At 37.1% G+C, this 21,064-nt stretch overlaps 1 protein-coding gene across 2 annotated transcripts in view; it reads left to right on the top strand.

Moving 5' to 3' along the window:
* The first annotated feature begins 3,874 nt into the window (after positions 1 to 3,874).
* SUN3 (Sad1 and UNC84 domain containing 3) overlaps positions 3,875 to 21,064 on the top strand; it is a 47,526-nt gene continuing 30,336 nt past the window's right edge. Inside the window, exons 1-4 of one of the 2 annotated variants that reach the window (XM_010374413.2) lie at positions 3,875 to 3,944; positions 4,029 to 4,156; positions 7,200 to 7,261; positions 15,815 to 15,918. In XM_010374413.2, coding sequence (XP_010372715.2) covers positions 4,035 to 4,156; positions 7,200 to 7,261; positions 15,815 to 15,918 — 288 coding nt within the window. In that variant the 5' untranslated portion in view covers positions 3,875 to 3,944; positions 4,029 to 4,034. Of the gene's footprint in view, positions 3,945 to 4,028; positions 4,157 to 7,199; positions 7,262 to 14,598; positions 14,697 to 15,814; positions 15,919 to 21,064 lie in introns of those variants that run through there. The other variant, XM_010374414.2, reaches the window with a different exon arrangement.

Genomic DNA, 21,064 nt, shown 5'->3' with positions numbered 1-21,064 from the left:
CAAATTCGGATTTTTCAAAGCCCTCTGGTCCTTCTTTCCTGCCTGGTCTCTGTTGGTTTACCCATGTTGTTGGCAGAAGCTGGTTTATTTAAACTTTCAGGACACATCTTCTGTGTGTGCTTTTCCATCTCTCCACTTTTGCCCTGCTTGTTACTGTCTGTTCCTATCTCAAGCAGCTGAAAACCCTTGTATAATTCCCCTCGCCAAACTTCACCTCTGTGGGTTCAGTCTTTCCCCCTAGAACATACAACACACTCTCACCAGGGTTTCACAAACTGGAGGGGCTTTTACATTTTGTGCTTTTTTCTGATAATCTGAGTAATTTAAAGACAAGCTTTTCTTTTTTGATATATATTTATGTATTTCAATGTTATATAGCAGTTTGGGTTTTCAACCTCGTTGGAGAAACAAGATCATCTTCTTTCACACAGGAGAGAGACTGGATTTCTTTGACTCTGCAGTGCTCCGCATGTTAAAATAATGGCCTTTTTCTTTGAAATTCTTCCCGAGGAAAATGACACATTTTGGATTTTTTCCAACTTTATTGAGATATAATTAACAAACAAAACTTCTATGTTTCAGTTGTACATATTAATTTTATACACATCTACATTGTGAAATAATTACTACAATCAAGCTAATTGACATATTCATCATCTCACTTAGTTACCTTTGTGTATGCATGTGTGGGGTAAGAACACTTGAGATCTACCCTCTCAATACATTTCAAGTATGTAGTACAGTATTGCTAACTGTAGTCAGCCTGCTGTACATTAGATCCCCAGAATGTATTCCTCTTGTAACTGAAACTCTGCACCTTTTGACCAACATCTGCCCATTCCCACTCCCTCTGCCCACCAGCCACTGGCAACTCCTGTTCTACTCTTCGCTTCTACAAATTTGACTTTTTAGGCTCCACATATAAATTAGATCATACGGTATTCACCTATCTGTGTCTGGTTTATTTTACTTAGCATAATGTCCTCCAGGCTCATTCATGTGGACAAAAATAACACAATTTCCTACTTTTTACGGCTGAATAATATTCCATTCTCTTTCTCTCTCTCTCCCCCCACAACCCCCACCCACCTTGTGTGTGTGTGTGTGTGTGCACGCACGCATGCGTGCGTGTGCATAAATCACATTCATTCATCTATCAATGAACACTTGGGTTGTTTTTATATCTTGGCTTGTAAATAGTGATACAATGAACATGGAAGTACAACTATCTCTTCAACACATTGATTTCATTTCCTTTGGATATATATACCCAGAAGTGGGATTGCTGAATCATATGGTAGTTCTATTTTTAATTTTTTTAAGGCACTTCCATACTGTTTTGCATAATGAGTATACCAATTTCCATCCCACCAACAGTATACAAGGGTTACCTTTTCTCCACATTCTTGCCTACACTTATCTTTACATATTTCTGTTTGTTTTAAGATTAACAAATTTTTAAAAATATGGTGTCTGGCTATGTTGCCCAGGCTGGTCTCAAACTCCTGGGCTCAAGCAGTCCTCCTGCCTCAGCCTCCCGAGTAGCTGGGATTACAGGCGTGTACCACTTTGTGCAACACTAGCTGCTTATCTTTTTTATAATAGCCATCCTAACAGCTGTAAAGTGATATCTCATTGTTGTTTTGATTTACATTTCCCTGATGATTAATGATGTTGAACATCTTTTCATATGCCTGTTGGCCATGTGTATGTCTTCTTTGGAAAAAAAAAAATGTCTATTCAAGACTTTTGCCAACTTTTAAATTCAGTTATTTGTTTTCTTGCTATTAAGTTCCTTTGTTGTGCAAAAGCTTCTTGGTTTTTGGTTTGATGTGGTTCCAGTTATCTATTTTTGCTTGTGCTTTTGATGCATATGTAAAAAGTCATTGTCAAGACCAATGTCAAAGAGATTTTTTCTTGTTTTCTTCTAGGAATTTTATGGTTATAGCTCTTATGTTTAAGTCTTTTATCTATTTCAAGGTAATATTTGGGTATGGTGTAAGATAAGTGTCCAATTTAATTATTTTGCATGTGAATATCTAGTTTTCCCCGCACCATTCATTGAAGGGATACAGTGTCCTTTCCTTATTGTGTACACCTGGCAAACTTATCAATGATTAGTTGGCTGTATATGTACGGGTTTATTCTTGAAAAATACACACAGACTTTGACCCAGAAATTCCTCCTCTGGGTATATATCCTTAAAGATATATTCACACATATGGATAATAACTTAAATATAAGATTACTATTGCACATTATTTTAAATATCAAATTGCCCATCAAATGAGACAGGCTAAACAGCCTATGGCCCATGCACCCAATGAAACACTATTCAATCATAAATGAATGAGGAAGATTATCTCAAACCATCAGAAAAACTTCCAAGATAAATGTTTAAGTGAAAGAAGGAAGATGGAGAGCACAGTTTATAGTAAGCTACCATTAGGAATGTGGAGAGATAAATATACATATAAAATGCTACATATATAATACAATGTCACATGTTGTGCATGCATATCACATCTTTGAAAGGAAGTAGTATAAATAATAGCATAGATGCTAGGAGGGAGGGGAACCAATAGCTAGAAGGCAAATGCAGGGTGGAAAGGCCATATTTGCTGTGTACCATTTTGTAACTTTCAAATTTTGGACCAATAAGTAAAAAAGTAGAAACTTGGGGGTTTCTTGGGATAGATCTAGACTCTCAGAAAATAGATAGTAAATTGAAAAATAACACTTACAAATTCACCCAGAAATCAGCATAAGTAAAAAGAGAAAAGGGCAAAAACAAATATGAAGGAGCAGTTGAACTATACGGGAAGTAAAGGGGAGATACAAGTGTCAATAGGTGGACCATTCTAAGAAAATTGGGGCAGTGGCAGAGATGCAATATTTGAAGACTTGATGGCTGAAAAATAGTCCAGAACTGAACAAACACACAAGTGTCCAAACTGAAAAGACTCTCTGAGTTATAAGTGAGGAAAAACAAAAACTAGTATCAAACCTGGATACACTAAAATACAACTGGAAAATATGGATAAACAGAAAATCTTAAAAACTACCAGAGAAATTGCCAAAAACAAAAGAGAAATGAAGATCAGACAGAATTCTCATCAGCAACAATCAATCCATGAGGCCATGGAGTAGTATCTCCAAAGTGCTGACAGTGAAATAACCGTCATCCTAGAATTTATGCCCCAAATAAACCAGCTCATCCTTCCACCTAACTATTCTGTTTCTAGGTGTACGTTTAGAAAAACTTTGTGATGTGTATATAACAACATGCAATGAGCATTATTCTTTGCCCCAAAAAACTGAAAACAACATAAGTATGCATCTGTAGAAGGATGGGCAAATGAACTGTGAGGTATATATAATGAAATACCATAGAGCAATTAAATTGAGTGGAGTTAATATCTCAAGATGGATAATATTGTAAGAAAACCAAGAGTGGCATAACATTTAGTCTACATTTTAAGCATGAAAACAATATTATTTGTAGATACACATTTACATAGTAAAGTATCAAAAATAATGAGAATAGAGTATATCAATTTTCAGGCTGTAGTTATCTGTGGAAAATAAGAGAGAGGGCTGAGATTCAGGATACCTGGGGGTCTACCACTATATTTCTGATATTTTCTTTATTAGAAAAGCACTGAAGCAAACACAGCAAAACATTCAGATTGGCTACAGAAAAGTGGTAGGTACATGGGAGGAGGGGTCTTTGTATTATTCAGTGGGTTTGACATATGGTACAATTAGGCCCTTGAAGCAGAGAGGCGGATGCATGTCCATGCCCTGGCTGGACATGGTGGCCATCTGCATTATGAGGTGTCACGGAGGATGATGCAACAGAAGACTCAGAAGCTTTACAAAATTCTTTCTTCAAGAAGAAACACCCATGGAGGAAGAAGACATTACACAAAAATTTAAAAACTGTATGTATAGCTTCATGTTTTTAATAAAATAGGAATGAGGACAAATGTTGCTCTTCATCCTACCAGCTGTTTGTTCTTTGGTAGGGGATCATGAGTGGAAAAGCAAAGGCAAGAAGGGCTGCCATGTTTTTTAGAGGTTGCTCTGAAGACGCCAGCAGTAGCACCAGTGGCAATACTTTGTTATCAGAGGATGAAAACCCTGATGCGAATGGGTAGGTAAACATGGCAGAATGGTGTGCCTGAACTTGTAGGTTGTATGTGTTACATCTGTCACTTGTGTCCTGTTCACCTGTTACCTATTACCTGACAGACAGTGTTTTCCTCCTTTATAGAGAAAATCATTTCGAAACAGTTTCCTTTGAAGGTTTCTCTTGATCACAGTACTTACACTTGATCACAATACTTCTATGTCAACAGTATCTGGATTAATAACAGCAGACTGGGGACAAGGATTAAGAAAGGAGAGCCACCCTGTTTAAAAGAATGAGCCACAGAAGCAGGAACTTAAAACCTTCCAGATAATTCACTTTTTTTTTTTTTTTTGGTCATTGGCCTAGCTTGTATAGTCTTGGTGGTATGCAGAGCTTAGCACCGGGCTCAGGACTCTGGGCACAGAGTGGCATTTATTACATTCTTGGGTGATAATTGACTAAAGACTCTGGTAGAGGATGCACATTTTGAGTGAATCACCCTGCTTCCTCTAGTGAGAACATATGTGGGGATTATTATAGCAGGGAATCCAAAGACCCTAAACCTATTTACAAATGCCCTGCCCATGCGCTGCCTGCTGGAAAAACAAAAACTTTATTAGAAAAGCACTGAAGCAAACACAGCAAAACATCCAGATTTGCCATAGAAAAGTGGTAAGTATATGGGGTGGGGGGCTTTGTATTATTCAGTGGGTTTGACATATACAATTAGGCCCTTGAAGCAGAGAGGCAGATGCGTGTCCATGCCCTGGCTGGGTGTGGTGGCCATCTGCATTATGAATGGTGATGAAATAACCTTCCTATTGGCAACAATGAAGCACTTGCACAGAAACAAAACTGCCAATAAAAATAAAAGGAATACTACAAAGTTATTAGTATAAGTAGAGCAGCATTTCAAAATCACAGTAATAACAAAATATGCTTGCCCCAAATGGCAGAATCCCACTGGCTGGGCGAAGGCACCGAAGGAATTTTGCAATGCAGAGCCTGGCAGCAAGTTTTCTAGTAGAAAAAAAAAAAAAAAAACACTGGAATTAATCTTTGGTAAATATGGTAATGTGATAATATTCATTTAATGCAGCCCACCAGAAGAGCTCTTATAGACCATAATTGACCTACGAACAACTTTTTTATACAGTGGACCCCCTACCGCTCTCCACATCTCCAATAATAGTTAAAAGGAAGAGGTTTCAGAATACATTTGCTGGAGGGAAGAGAGTTAAGAAAATTCTCTTCTTAGTTGCTTTCCATACTGTCTCACACTCTTGGATGGCTAATAGGTATGACTGCTTTATGTAGGGGAGATAAGCTACTTAAAGATTATGTTCTGGGAGAATTAGGTGGCCCACTCTAGTGAATACAGTTAACAAATGATCCATCTTAATGTGATTTTTCTTATGTTTTAAGTAGAAATTTTTAGTTTGCCAACTTGTAATACTTTATCCAGAAGTTTACAACTTTCACCTTAGTTTAATGTGATCATTTTAGCTTCCCTCCCCATCCACCCTTTAGGGCTTTTTAAAAGGTTGGATGTGAAAAGGTTATCATTACAACCACTTTGTAAAACTGAGCAAAATCTACTGCAACGGATTGTGCATGTATCCTATGACCCAGCAATGCCTCACCTGAGAATATACTTAAATGAAATACATATTTGTCTTCATCAAAAACCATGTACAAGAATGTTCATAGCTGCATTGCTTGTAGTAATATTTATAACTCCATTGTTTATCATAGCCCCAAACACCCATCAATGTTAGGATGGATAACCACATGGTATATTCACACAATGAAATACTATACAGTTATACGAATGAATGAACCACAGCTATACACAACAGCACAGTTGACTCTCACAGACATAAGGCTGGGAACAGGAGGCAGACAGATAGGGCCCATACCCGCATGGGTCCATTTACAGATGGTTCAAACCCAGCAAACCCACTTAATGGGGATAGAGCTCAGGAGAGCAGGTACCTTCAGAGGTGGGAGGTATAGGGTTGATGAGGGCACAAGATGGGCTTCTAATGGGCTTGGCGTATTTATCTGCTCGGGCTGCAACAATAAATACCACAGACTTGGTGGCTGAAACAATAGAAATTTATTTTCTCGCAGTTTTGGAGGCTAGGAAGTCCAAGATTCCAGCTAATTTGGTCTCTGGTGAGGGCTTTCTTCCTGGTTTGCTTTCTCACTGTGTCCCTATGTGACCTTTCTTCTGACTGCACAAAGAGGCAAAAAGTTCTAGTCTCTCTTCCACCTCTTCTAAGGACAACAATCCTGCTAGTTTAGAGTCCCACTGATAACCTCTTTTACCCTTAATTAGCAATTAAAGACCCTATCTCTAAATACAGTAACAATGAGGGTAGGGCTTCAACAAATGAAAGTACATGTGGTGTGTGTTTGTGTTGGGAGGTGGAGTGCAATTCAGTCCATGGAACTGAGTGTGCTCAATTTCCAGTCCTGGGTGAGGTTTCATGGATGTGTTCTTTCTGTGAAGCATTACTGGGCTGTACAATTATACAGAAAAGAGCATAAATCGTATTTGTATAGCATACTATACTTCAACACAGAGTAGGAAAAAAGGTCATGATGATTCCAAAGAATTTTATCAGATATTTGTTAATTGTCATAGTTTTTTATCTTAATACCGAATTTCCATAAAATTAGAGCCTGATTTTTCTTTTTTTTCTTTTTTCGTAGCTAATTCTACATTTGAGACCTCTAGAAAACTGCCTTTGTTTTTTTCTTATAAGCATTTTAAGAATATAAATAGACATATACTAGCATAAGCATTGCATATGTGAAAGTGAGAGGTATGACTAAATCTATGTGCTCACATATATGCTGGTAAGTGTGTATCATCATGAAAATGATCTCTCGATTTAAAAAATAGTGGATTGGAAATTAAAGTAATTCATAGACTCAACCTAGATTAAGCAAGAATGAGAATAAGTAAGTTTGCTGACTTGGGAGTAGTGGCTAAAGTCCAAGTTAAATGCATGATGTTGTTAAATTCTTTTTCTAATCATTGTTTTTATTCTTTTAGGGTAACTCGATCATGGAAGATTATTCTAAGTACAATGTTTACATTGATTTTTCTTCTTGTAGGTAAGTCTTCCTAAGTAATGATCCTTAAAAACCATTTCTCTATCTGTCTGCCTGGTGAGAGAGATCTCAACAGAATGACTCATATTTGTAAATAAATGCCACGGAAAGTGCTGGAGGTGACCTGCACATTATCAAAGCTTTTTTGTTTGTTTTTTATTTCTGATTGTAAAGGTAATATTGGCTTTTAAATAGAAAATTTAGAAAGGACTTTTTTCTTTTAGAATTGTGGTTTGCTTTTTGCAAATTTTGCAGTCATATATGTTACTTTAAAGTTAAGGATTTCTAATATATTTATTGCAAACACATTATACATTTTACCTTTTCTAAATTTAAGTGACTGCATTTGGGAGGTTTTGACAACCAGAAACTCTTGCTCATCACACAGTTCCCCCAAAAATTATTGCAGAATGTGCAGTGTGTAGTTTCATATTGGGAAATATCACAATCCACAACCCCCAGCACATTGGAAAATTGTTCTTTAATATATTGACAACTTAAGGCATGTATCTCCCATTAAAATCAAAGTTTCAACCCAGTTATTGTTATAAAAAAGATCATATAGCATGTGATCTTTCTTATCTGACTTCTTTCACTTAGCATAATGTTTTTAAGGTTCATCCATATCCTAGCATGTTCTTCATTCCTTTTTGTAGCTAAATAATATTTCGTTGTATGTATATACCACATTTTGTTTATCCATTTACCTACTCATGGACATTTAGAGTGCTTTTATGTTTTGGCTATTGCGAATAGTGATGCTGTGCATAAGTGTGTATGTGTGCTTATTTGAACATCTGTTCTCAATTCTTTCAAATATATACCTAGGAATGAGATTTCTGGGGAGGAACCACCAGACTGTTTTCCTCAATGGCTGCACTATTTTACATTCCCACAAGCAGTGTAGGAGGAGTGCTATAGTTTGGATATCTGTCCTCCCAAATCTCATGTTGAAATTTGACACCCAATGTTGCAGGTGGGGGCCTAATGGAAGGCATTTGGGTCATGGGGACAGATTCCTCATGAATCACTTGGTTCTATCCTTGCCGTAATGAGTTGTCACTCTATTAGTTCTTGTGGGAGCTAATTGTTAAAAAGAACCTGACTTCTCCCAACTCTCTCTTGCTCCCTCTCTCACCATGTGGTCTCTGCACATGCGGGCTCCTTTTTGCTTTCCACTATGAGTGGAAGCAGCCAGAGACCCTCACCAGCTGTAGATGCTGGTGCCATGCTTCTTGTACAGCCTATAGAACTGTGAGCCAAATAAACCTCTTTTCTTTATAAATTGCCCAACCTCAGATATTCCTTTACAGCAACACAAATGGATTAAAACAAGAAGTCCAGTTTCTCTAGATTTCCACTAACATTTTTTTTCCTTTTTTTTTTTTTTTTTCATTACAGCCATCCTGGTGGATGAAAAGTCATGTTTCATCATGGTTTGATTTCTCTAATGACTAACGATGTCAAGCATCTTTTTATGTGCTTATTGACCGTTTGTATGTGTTCCTTGGAGAAATGTCCATTAAAGTCTTTTGCTCATTTTTGATTAAGTTGTTTGTCCTTTTGTTGTTGAGTTGGAAGAGTTTTTTATGTATTCTAGATACCAAAGCCTTCTCAGATATATCACTTGAAAATATTTCTTTCATTCTGGGTTGTCTTTGCACTTTCTTTATACTGTCCTTTGATACACAAAGGTTTGTAATTTTAAGGGTGTCATATCGAAGAACCCATTGCTAAATCTTTTTTAAAGAGTTTTGTGGTTTTAGCTCTTCTAATATTTAGGTAATTGACCCATTTTGAGTTCATTTTTGTATATGATACAAGGGATCCAACTTCATTTTTTGGCATGTGGAAAGCCTGTTGTGCCAGGACCATTTGCTAAAAATATTACTCTTTCCCTATAGGGATCTTTGAATGCCTTGTCCTCCTTTCCAAAAACTGAATTGGCTATAGTTGAGTGAGTTTATTTCTGGATATTCTAGCCCATTAGTCTATATGTCTATCATTATCCAGTATCATGCTGTTGGGATTTTGATAAAGATTACTTGGAATCTATGGACAGCTTTAGGTAGTTTTGCCATCTTAGCAATAGTAAATCTTCCAATTCATGAACACAAGTTGTCCTTCCATTTATTTAGGTTTTCTTTATTTCTTTCAGCCATGTTTTATAAATTTCAGTTTTGATTCTAAAGTAAATCTCTTGTAAGCAGCATATAGTTGAATCACGTTTTTAAATTCATTTTGCCAGCCTCTGCCTTTTGATTGGAAAGTTTAATCAATTTTCATTTACATTAATTACTAATAAGGAATGACTTACTTCTGCCATTTTTCTATTTTTTAGAAAATCTATACCTTATATCTTTTTTGTCCTTCATTTCCTTCTTTACTGCCTTCTTTTGTGATTAATTGCTTTGTTGTAGTGTACTGTTTTGATTCTGTTCTGTTTCATTTTATATTTTTTTTAGATATTTTCTTAGTGGTTACCATGGGGATTTCAACTAAGACCCTACATTTATAACAATATAGTTTAAATTTATACCAAATTAACTTTAATAGAATACAAATACTCTGCTCCTATTCAGCTCTGCTCCTCTTTTTTTTTCCTCCTTATGATCTGTATTCACTGGGATTTACTCCTCTTTATGTTGTCAGAAATTACATCTTTACACATTGGGTATCCATAAACATGGATGTATAATTATGCTTTATAAATTTGTCTTTTAAATTATGTAGGAAATAAAAAAAGAAGTTACAAACCCAAAACAATAATACTGGTTTCATATTTACCTCTCTATTACCTTTACTGGAGATTTTGATTGCTCCATGTGGCATTGAGTTACTCTCTATATCCTTTCACTACAGCCTGAAGGAATCCCTTTAGCATTTCCTGAAGGGTTGGTCTAGTGGTAGAGACACCATGAGCTTTTATTTATCTTAGAATATGTTAGTTTTTTCTTCAGTTGGGAGAATAGTTTTCTCATATATAGAATTTTTTTTCTTTTGGCACTTTAAATATGTCATCCCACTCTCTTCTGGCCTCCATGGTTTCTGAAGAAAAAATCAGGTGATAATCCAATGAAGACTTCCTTCTATATGACAAGGCATTGCTCTCTCTCTGCTTTCAAGATTCTCTCTGTGTTTTTGTCTTTCAACAGTTTGATTATAATAGGTTTCAGCATGAGTCTTTTTAAGTTTGTCTTACTTGAAATTTGTTGAGCTTCTTGGATGTGTAGATTCATGGCTTTTTATCAAATTTAGAACTTTTTCAGCTATTATTTATTTAAATATTATTTTTCTTATTTAGAATTCATAAATTTTTAAATTTTTGTGGGTACATAGTATATATACTTATGGGGTACATGAGATGTTTTGATACAGGCATGCAATGTGAAATAATCATATCATGAAGAATGGGGTATCCATCCCCTCAAGCATTTATGCTTTGTGTTGCAAACAATCCAATTACAATCTTTTAGTTATTTTAAAATGTACAATTAAGTAATTTTTTACTGTCATCACCTATTGTGCTGTCAAATAGTAGTCTTATTTATTCTTTCTATTTTTCATACCTATTAACCATCCTCACCTCCTCCATCTTCAACACTACCCTCCCCAGCTTCTAGTAATCATCATTTTACTTTCTATGTTCATGAGTTTAATTGTTTTAAATTTTAGTTCCCACAAATAAGTGAGAACATGTGATATTTGTCTTTCTGTGCATGACTTATTTCACTGAACATAATGATCTTCAATTCCATCCATGTTGTTGCAAATAACATTATCTCATTCTTTTTTATGGCTGAGTAGTACACCTTTATGAATATGTACATTTTCTTTATCCATTTATCTGCTGATGGACACTTAGGCTGCTTCCAAATCTTAGCTATTGTGAACAATGCTGCAACAAAAGGGAGTGCAGATATCTCTTTGGTATATTGATTTCCTTTATTTTGGGTATATTCCCAACAGTGGGACTGCTGGATCATGTTAGCTCTGTTTATCATTTTTTGAAGATTCTCCAGACTATTCTGTACAGTGGTTGTACTAACTTACATTCCCACCAACAGTGTATGAGGGCTCTCTTCTCTCCACATCCTCTCCAGCATTTGTTATTGCCTGTCTTTTGGATATAAGCCATTTTAACTGAGGTGAGATAACATCCCATTGTAGTTTTGATTTTCATTTCTCTGACAATCAATGAAACAGGCACCTCTTCATATGCCTGTTTGCCATTTGTGTGTCTTCTTTTGAGAGATGTTTATTTGAATCTTTGGCCCATTTTTTAAAATCAGATTATTCAGTTTTTTTTCCCTATAGAGTTGTTTGAGCTCCGTATATGTTCTTCTTATTAATCCCTTGTCAGATGGGTAGTTTGTAAATATTTTCTCCCATTCTGTGGGTTGTCTTTTCACTTTGTTGATTGTATCCTTTGCTGTCAGAAGCTTTTTAGCTGTGATCTCATTTGTCCATTTTTGTTTTTGTTGCCTGTGCTCGTGGGGTACTGCTCAAGAAATTTTTGCCCAGACCAATAACCTGGAGATTTTCCCCCTTATAGTTGTTTCTTATAGTTGTTTCATAGTCTAAAGTCTTAGATTTAAGCCTTTAATCCATTTTGATTTGATTCTTATATATGGCAGGAGACAGGGGTCTAGCTCCATTCTTCTGCATATGAATATCTAGTTTTCCCAGCACCATTTATTGAAGAGATCATGTTTTCCCCAGTGTATGTTCTTGGCACATTTGTTGAAAATGAGTTTTCTGTAGGGGTTCTCTATTCTGTTTCATCAGCTTATCTCTCTCTTTTTAGGGCAGTACCATGCTGTTTTGGTTACTAAGCTCTGTAGTATAATTTGAAGTCAGGTAATGTGATTCCTCCAATTTTCTTCTTTTTGCTTAGAATAGCTTCAACAATTTGGGGTCTTTTGTGGTTCTGTATAAATTGTAGGTTGTTTTTTCTATTTCTGTGAAGAATGTCATTGATATTTTGATAAGGATTGCATTGAATATGTAGATTGCTGTGGATAGTATGGACATTTAGCAATATTGATCTTCTAATTCATGAACATGAGTTATCTACTTTTTGAAATTGAAGAAATCTCTTCAATTTCTTTCATCAATGTTTTGTAGTTTTCATTGTAGAGATCTTTCACTTCTTTGGTTAATTCCTAGATATTTGATTTTATTTGTGGCTATCATAAATGAGATTACTTTATTAATTTTTCAGATTGTTCACTGTTGACATATAGAAATGCTACTGATTTTTGTACATTGACTTTGTATCCTGCAACACTGCTGAATTTGTTTATCAGTTCTAATAGTTCTTTTGTGGAGTCTTTAGGTTTTTTCCTAATATAAGATCATATCATCAGCAAGCAAGAATAATTTAACTTCTTTCATTGCAGTTTGGATGCCCTTTCTTTCTTTCTTTTGTCTGGTTGCTCTAGCTAGGACTTCCAGTACTATGTTGAATAGCAGGGTGAAAGTGAGAAACCTTGTCATGTTCCAGGTCTTTGAGGAAAGGCTTTCAGTTTGTTCCCATTCAGTGTGACATCAGCTATGAATCTGTCTGTCATTTATAGCTTTTATTACATTGAGGTATGTTCCTTCTATACCCATTTTTTTTGTGGTTTTTGTCATGGAGAGATGTTGAATTTTATCCAAATGCTTTTTCAGCATCAGTTGAAAACCATTATATGGTTTTTATCCTGCATTCTATTGATATGGTGTATCACACTGATTGATTTGCATATGTTGAACCATTCTGCATCCCAGGGATAAATCCCACTTGGTCATGATGGATGATCTTTCTAATGTACTATGGAATTCAGTTTGCTGGTATTTTGTTAAGGGCTTTTTCATCAATATTCATCAGAGATATTGGCCTGTAGTTTTCTTTTCTTTTCTTCTTCTTTTTTTTTTTTTTTTTTTTGATGTGTCTTTGTCTGGTTTTCATATCAGGGTAATAACTGGCATTGTAGAATGAGTTTAGAAGTATTCCCTCCTCCTCTCTTTTTCAGAATAGTTTGCATAAGATTGGTATTAGCTCTTCTTTAAGTGTGTGATAGAATTCAGCAGTGAAGCCATGGGGTCCTGGGCTTTTCTTTACTGGGAGATTTTTTATTATGGCTTTGATCTCATTACTTTTTATTGGTCTGTTCAGGTTTTGAATTTCTTTCTGGTTCAATCTTGGTAGATTGTATGTGTCTAGTAATTTGTCCGTTTCTTCTAGATTTTCCAATTTATTGGCATACAGTTGTTCATAGTAGCTAGTAATCATCCTTTAAATTCGTGCAGTACCAGTTTTAATGTCTCCTTTATTATTTCTAATTTCATTTGTATCTTCTCTTTTTTTTTTTTTTTTTTCTTAATCTGGTTAAAAGTTTGCCAATTTCATTTAATTTTTCTAAAAACCTTTGTCCCATTGATCTTTTGTATTGTTTACTTCATTTCAATTTTATTTATTTCTGATCTTATCTTTATTATTTCTTTTCTTCTGCTCATTTTGGGTTTAGTTTGCTCTTGCTTTTCTAGTTCTTTAAGGTACATCATTAGGTCATTTATAGTATGTTTTTCCTCTTTTTCAATATAGGCACTTAGAACTATAATATTCCCTCCTAGTACGTTTTTTGGTGTATCCCATAGGTTTTGTTTATTTCTTCAAATATTCTTTCTGCCCCTTTCTCTCTCTCTCTCTCTCTCTCTCCTGTTTCAACACATGCACAATACATATGTTGATCCACTTCATGGTGTCTGATAGGTCTCTTGGGTTCTGTTCACTTTTTCACTTTTTTCTTTCTGTTCACAGACTCAATAATTTGAATAGCTCTATCTTTAAGTTAACTGATTCTTTCATCTGCCTGCTTCAATCGACCGTTGAGCCCTTCTAGTAAGTTCTTCGTTTTAGTTACTCCTCTTTCAGCTTCAGAATTTATATTTGGTTTCTTTCATAATTTATTTTTATCAATATCCTCATTTTATTCATACATAATCTTCCTGGTTTCCTTTAGTTCTTTGTCCATGGTTTCCTTTAGTTTTTGAACATGTGTAGAATAGCTGATTTAAAGTTTTTGTCTCGTAATTCCAATGTCAGATTCCTCAGGGATGGTTTCTGCCATTTTCTCCTTTTGAATGGGCCATACTTTCCTGTTTTATTGTATGCCATGTGATTTTGTAAATTGAACATTTTAATATTATAATTAACAGCTCTAGAAATCAGATTTTCCTATTCCCCAGGGTTTGCCTGCTGTTGCATGTTGAGGGCTGCAATCACTTGTTTGTTTAGTAACATTTTCAAAAAAAATTTTTTTTTTTTTTGAGACAGAGTCTTGCTCTGTCACCAGGCTGGAGTGCAGTGGCGTGATTTCGGCTCACTGCAACCTCCACCTCCCAGGTTCAACCAATTCTCCTGTCTCAGTCTCCCGAGTAGCTGGGACTACAGGCAAGTGCCACCAAGCCCAGCTAATTTTTGTACTTTTAGTAGAGACAGGGTTTCACCATGTTGGCCAGAATGATCTCAATCTCTTGATTTCATGATCCGCCCACCTTGGCCTCCCAAAACTATTTTTAAGACTGTATTTCTTGTCATATATGTTTACTATTCCACTATCTCAGTGGTTAGCCACTGATTTAACACATATTTCCTTGAATTCCTGAATCCAGAGAGAGAGAGAGAAACAGAGACAGAGAGGATTACTCTCTCAGTCTTTGCAGCTTGGCTCTAAGCTGGGACACTCCTTCGAGACTAAGCCAGGCCACTTACAACTCTGCCTTAGCCTTCACCTCCTGCTTATACACAATCTACAGATCCACCAGAGGTGCAACCCAGTATCTTCTTGAGGTCATTTATGAACATGTATCCAGTCCTAGAAATGTACATTACATTCTCTCTTTCCTAATATATGATGCAGCAGTCCTTCTGAGCCCTTTTTCCAGCAAGAGACTGCCTCTTTATTCATGGGCCTTTGGGTCTGTCTGCCACTTCCATCATCTACTGTCTTTTGTCCCAGTTGGGCTTGGGCAGTGTGTCTTTGAAGTCTTTCAATAGATATTGCCACTTCCTAGAAAGCTATGGGAGTGGAATAAACACAGGTCAGTTTCTGTGCCAGCCCCTCAGGGAACCACTAGATGGGTCAGAAAACATTGCCATGGTATTTTAAGAACAAGGTCTATATTAAAGGGATGTGAAATGCTGTCCCTATAGCTGCCACCACCAGGTTGGGAAATGGAAGATGGTAGTCAGGTAAACAAAAATGCCACATGATCTGTTTCTAGAAACTAGCCCTCCTATCCTTAGTTATCTGGCTGCTGTAGGTTTTGGATTAGATTCCAGAGTTCTAAAAAATTTGATTCTGTCAATCTTTACCAGCTATACTGTTTATATGGAGGCTTGATTTTTTGTGTGTACTATTCCACCATTTTCCATGATGTCACCCAAGGATCTGATATTCTTAAGAGTATATATATTCTTCATGTTTAGGGAAATTCTTATGAATACATGTAAAATATTTTATGTTTCCAGAGAAACTCTTTAATCAGAGTTTGTCTTTTCTTTAACAGGACTCCTAAGTCATCAGTGGCTTAAAGAAACAGAGGTTCCTCAGAAATCCAGACAATTATATGCCATAATTGCAGAATATGGCTCAAGGCTTTATAAATATCAGGTGATGTTTTGTTAAATCATTTTGTATATCACTCATTTGAAGTTCAATATGCTACAAGGCTAGTTCAACTTTCAATATGTTATCTTTGTTTTATATGAGAATATCTGATAAAGTAAATGTAGGAAATGGAATTCTATTAAGTGGTTTCTATGGTTTGATTGTGACCGCCAAACCTCATGTCGAAATTTAATTGCCATTGTAACAGTGTTCAGAGGTAGGACCTTTAAAAAGTGATTGGATCATAAGAGCTCTGAATTAATGCCATTATCATTGGAATGCGAGAGTCAACTGAAGAGTGGGCTCCTAATAAAAGGATGAGTTTGGCCCCATTTCACTCTCTTACATGTTCCTGTGTCCTTTCATCCTTCTGCCATGGTAGAATCTTCACCACATGCCAGTGCCATGGTCTCAGATTTCCAAGCCTCCAGAACTGCAAGCCAAACAAACTTCTGTTGTTTATAAATTACCCAGGCTGTGGTATTCTGTTATAGCAGCAGAAAACAGACAAAGACAATCACTTTATAGCTATGACATCCTAAAAATTCTCCACAGTTCCCCAAGAGAATCTTAAGCACAAATAAAATGGCAAATAAATCTTTATCATCAACTTCTGCCTGACACTGCCTGACACTGCCTGACACCAGACAGGAGTATGGCACTTCCCTTTATCCTGAAGCTGGTTAGATCTAAGTCAGCTTAGACTGAGGCCAGTCATTAAATGTCCTCTTTCTGATTCACTCTACCCCCAGCATTCCAGAATAAGACTTGCCCATCCTATGCTCAGAAACTCAGAAGACTGGAGGGAGGAGGATGGCAGTGTAACCACCCAAAGGGTTCACCTTGCCCATTGCCTTGACAGAGCCAATTTATCAAGACAGGAGAATTGCAATAGAGAAAGATTAATTCATGCAGAGTCGGTTGTGCAGGAGACGAGAGTTTTATTATTACTCAAATTAGTCTCACCAAGCATTTGAGGATCAAAGTTTTTAAAGATAATTTGGCAGGTAGGGGTTTCGGAAGTGAGGAGTGCTGATTGGTCAGGTTGGAGATGGAATCATAGAGGGTCAAAGTGAGGTTTTCTTGCTGTCTTCTGTTCCTGGGTGGGCTGGCAGAACTGGTTGAGTCACATTACCGGTCTGGGTGGTATCAGCTGATCCATCCAGTGCAGGGTCTGCAAAATATCTCAAGCACTGATCTCAGGTTTTACAATAGTGATGTTATCCCCAGGAACAATTTGGGGAGGTTCAGACTCCTGGAGCCAGGGGCTGCATGACCCCTAAACTGTAATTTCTCATCTTGTAGAGAATTTATTAGTCCTAAAAAGGCAGATTGGTCCCCAAGAAAGAAGGGGATCTTTTCAGGAAAGGGTTATTATTATCAATTTTGTTTCAGAGTCAAACCATGAACTGAGTTCCTTCCCAAAGTGAGTTTGGCCTACTACTCCCAGGAATGAACAAGGACAGCTTAAAGGTTAGAAGCACAATGGAGTAGGATGGGTCTTGTCTCTTTCACTGTCATAATTCCCTCAGTTATCATTTTTGCAAAGATGGTTTCAGCAGAAGCTATGACCAGGTCCCTGCTGCTCTGTGGGAAGATGGACAGACATATTGACCTGTCTCCACCAGTATGCTGACCTTTTAACCCATAGTGACTTCAGTGACCCCAGTCAGTGACCTTGGGCCTGACTGATCAGATTCATACTTCATACCCTTTTCGCTGAGGGTCTCTGAAATCTTCTTCTTCCCAGTTCCTCCAGCAACTGCCTCATTTCAACGTGTCTTGCCATGTGAAGTCCCTAAAGGGAGGAGACTGCACGTGTATGATGCCCATAGCATTCCAGTCCAGTGAGGAAGCCTCCCTGGACGTTCATAGGTTGATGCCCGGGATAACTCCTATCTCAAATGTGCTACTCAGTCTGCATATGTTGAGAATCTGTGAGACCCCAGTCCTAGACAAAAGCACAGCCACCTGGGAACCCCACAGAGAGAGTCAGCTCAGATAGCTCCTACTCCACGAGGTCCTCACATCAAAGACTAAGACCAAGCCCATGGGAACTGAAGCTGGATAGTTAGGTCATCACCAGAAAAGCAGAGATGAGCATGCAGAGTGGTCAATGGTGGCTCCAATTATTGCCAATTTGTGCCTAAGCTTCATTGTGATGGTTAATTTTGTGTGTCAGTTTGACTAGGCCATGGTGCCCAGATGTTTGGTCAAACACCAGTCTAGATATTTCAGTGAAGGTATTTTTTAGATGCGATTAACATCTAAATCTATAGACTAAGTACAGAAGACTACCCTCTACAGTGTGGGTTCATCTTATAGTCATTTTAAGGTCTTCAGAATAGAGAATGAGATCCCCCAAGAAAGAAGAAATGTTGTCTCCAAATAGCCTTCAGACTTGAGATGCAACATCAACTCTTCCCTGGTTCTCCAGCCTGCCAGCCTGCCCTGAAAACTTCAGACTTAGCCCCTTGAGCCAATTTCTCAAAATAAATCTCCCTATATATATACATTGGCTTGGTTCTGTTTCTCTGGAGAATCCTGACTAATACACTCATAAGTTTATCTGGCAGGTTCTGTTAGTGCCTGAATATCGGGTGCCCCTTTGCCCATAGTCTTCTGCTGCAGATCTTTGCAGGGATGGTTTCTTTCTGAAATTCCAGCTAGCTCAAATGTCTCCTCATCAGACAGGCTTCTGTGACCACCCAAACCACCCGTGACAATATCCAGGTGTAGATGCATCCTAGTTTTACCCCTGCTTTATCTTAGACACTCATCGATTTCTTTACCAACTCTCTTTTTGCATTCTCCCCTTTTAACTAAAATGTAATGATCAAGGAGCTTATCTAGAGCCTAGAAGAGTCCCCAGGTAAATGGAGGCTTAATAAATATATACATTAACAAATAAATAAATAAATTATCTGAGACTAATCACATTTTAAAAAGGCATCCTTCCCTTCTACCTTTTGATTTTAGACTAACCAGCATACTCAACAGCAAATTCAACCCTTTAAAAATGTCTAGCCAGCCCAACATGGTGGCTCATTCCTGTAATCCCAGCACTTTGGGTGCGTGAGGTGGGCAGATCACTTGGCTCCAGGAGTTCAAGACCAGCCTGAGCAACAAAAAAATCAGCCAGACATGGTGGCATATACCTGTAGTCCTAGCTACTCTGGAGGCTGAGGTGGCAGGAGCACTTGAGCCTGGGAGGTTAAGGCTGCAGTCAGCTGTGCTTATGCCACTGCACTCCAGCCTGGGTGATAAAGCAAGACTCTGTCTCAAAATATAAAATAAAATGTCTATGGCCGTGTTTCTAAGGACAGTATTTTTCGTGAGGTTGAGGTTGAGCTACGATCATTTAATTTTTGACCAGTGTTAACCTGGTTTTCACATAGACAAGAGCACTGTCAGAAATCACTGGAGACTGATTGTAACTTATTTCTACGTGAGTTCTTTATAAATCCCAAGCTACATGAAGTAGACGCTGTTTCTCAATCTCCTGAGCTCAAGCGATTACAGGCATGAAACACTGCACTCAGCCAGTAATAGATTTTAAATATGCCCCCTTGCCTTTAGATATTATTTTATAATGACATTTAATGGATGGTAAAATATTCCAATGAATATTTCCAATGAATACTTATTTCTAAACAATTGGATTGTCTCTAATTTTTTAAATATTATAAACATAAACATCCTATGGCTTAATCAATTTGCCTCTCATTGATTACCTACTTAGGATAAACTCTTAAAAGAAAAACAAGTAAAGAATATTTATAATTTTTAGGTGACTTTGTTTTCATATTGAATCCTAATGATTTGATATTACTTTTCAAAAAGCTGGATATATCGCCCCATATTCCACCATGGAGAACAGGATAATGGCAATAATTATGCATCAGAAGGGATCCTAAGAACACTAAATATATATTACACTTTATCCTCGAAATGACCTTTCAGTAAGGGTATTACTAAATCCATTTCTAGATTAGGAAGCTGGATCAGCACAGTGAAGGAAGGCAACCTGTGGTCACACCACTGCATATTCCAGAGCTGAAATAGTCCTCCCTGAGGATCCAGATTTTGTTGAGACTGGGCCTGCCATTCAGATTAAGACTTTGCTCACTGCTACACTGAGAACAAAATTTTACTGTCACATGGCACTTTCAGCACAGTCTTAATCCATTTGTGCTGTTATAACAAAATGCCATAGACTGGGTAACTTATAAACAACAGAAATGTGTTTCTCACAGTTCTAGAGGCTGTGAAGTCCAAGATCAAGGCATGAGCATTCTATGTTTAATGAGAGCTTTCTTGTGTCTTCACATGGCAGAAGGTCGAAGGGCAAAAAGGGCCTAAGCTAATTCCTTTGAGCTTTTCATTAAAAGCACTAATGCTATTCACGTGGTTGGTACCTTCATGACTTAATCACTCCCCAAAATACCCTACCTCTTAACACCACCACAATGGAGATTAAGTTTCAACATGAATTTTGGAAGAAACATAGATAGATATTCAAGCCATAGTGATCACAGTCGTGAGTTCAAAACAAATGACTTCAAATTTCTTACTCCAGTATTTAATTGGTTTCTATCTTAAAACCTGTATTAAGCAGCAAGCTTAGTTATTTACCCACAACATAGTCTGTAATCTCTATAGTTTGTAGGATTCACCTTGAAGTCATATGGTTTAAAATTAGATATCTTATGGGACTTCACTGAGAAAAAAAATTTTAATACTATGTAAGAAATTTGTTAACACATCATTGAATTTATCCTGGTTCAAATTACTACAGCCATGTTCCAAGGCATAAAGCTTTGGGTCTCAGTCAACATTATCTGGAAACAAACAAACAAACAAACAAACAAACAAAAAACAAATAAAACTGGGCTTTGCCCGTGGCTATTTCTTTGCCAGCCTCTACCTGACGCTTTCATATCTCAGGAGGCTGTAAATTGACAGCACATGCAGACAGACCCTACCTTAATCCATGGTTAGGATAGGGCACAGGGGCTTTGTTGCTGAAAACAATATCCCTGGAGGCTGTGTCCTCTTAATGAGTGCTTTGGACATTTTCACATCTGACGAGGCTTTCTCTGAGGTAGGCTTTGTCATGAGGCCAACAGCCTACAGGGAGGGATGTTTT

This window comes from Rhinopithecus roxellana, chromosome 6 (genome assembly GCF_007565055.1).
Source record: "Rhinopithecus roxellana isolate Shanxi Qingling chromosome 6, ASM756505v1, whole genome shotgun sequence".
Lineage (NCBI taxonomy): Eukaryota > Metazoa > Chordata > Mammalia > Primates > Cercopithecidae > Rhinopithecus > Rhinopithecus roxellana.
Note: the sequence above shows the minus strand (reverse complement) of the source record. Positions and strands in the feature narration are given on the sequence as shown.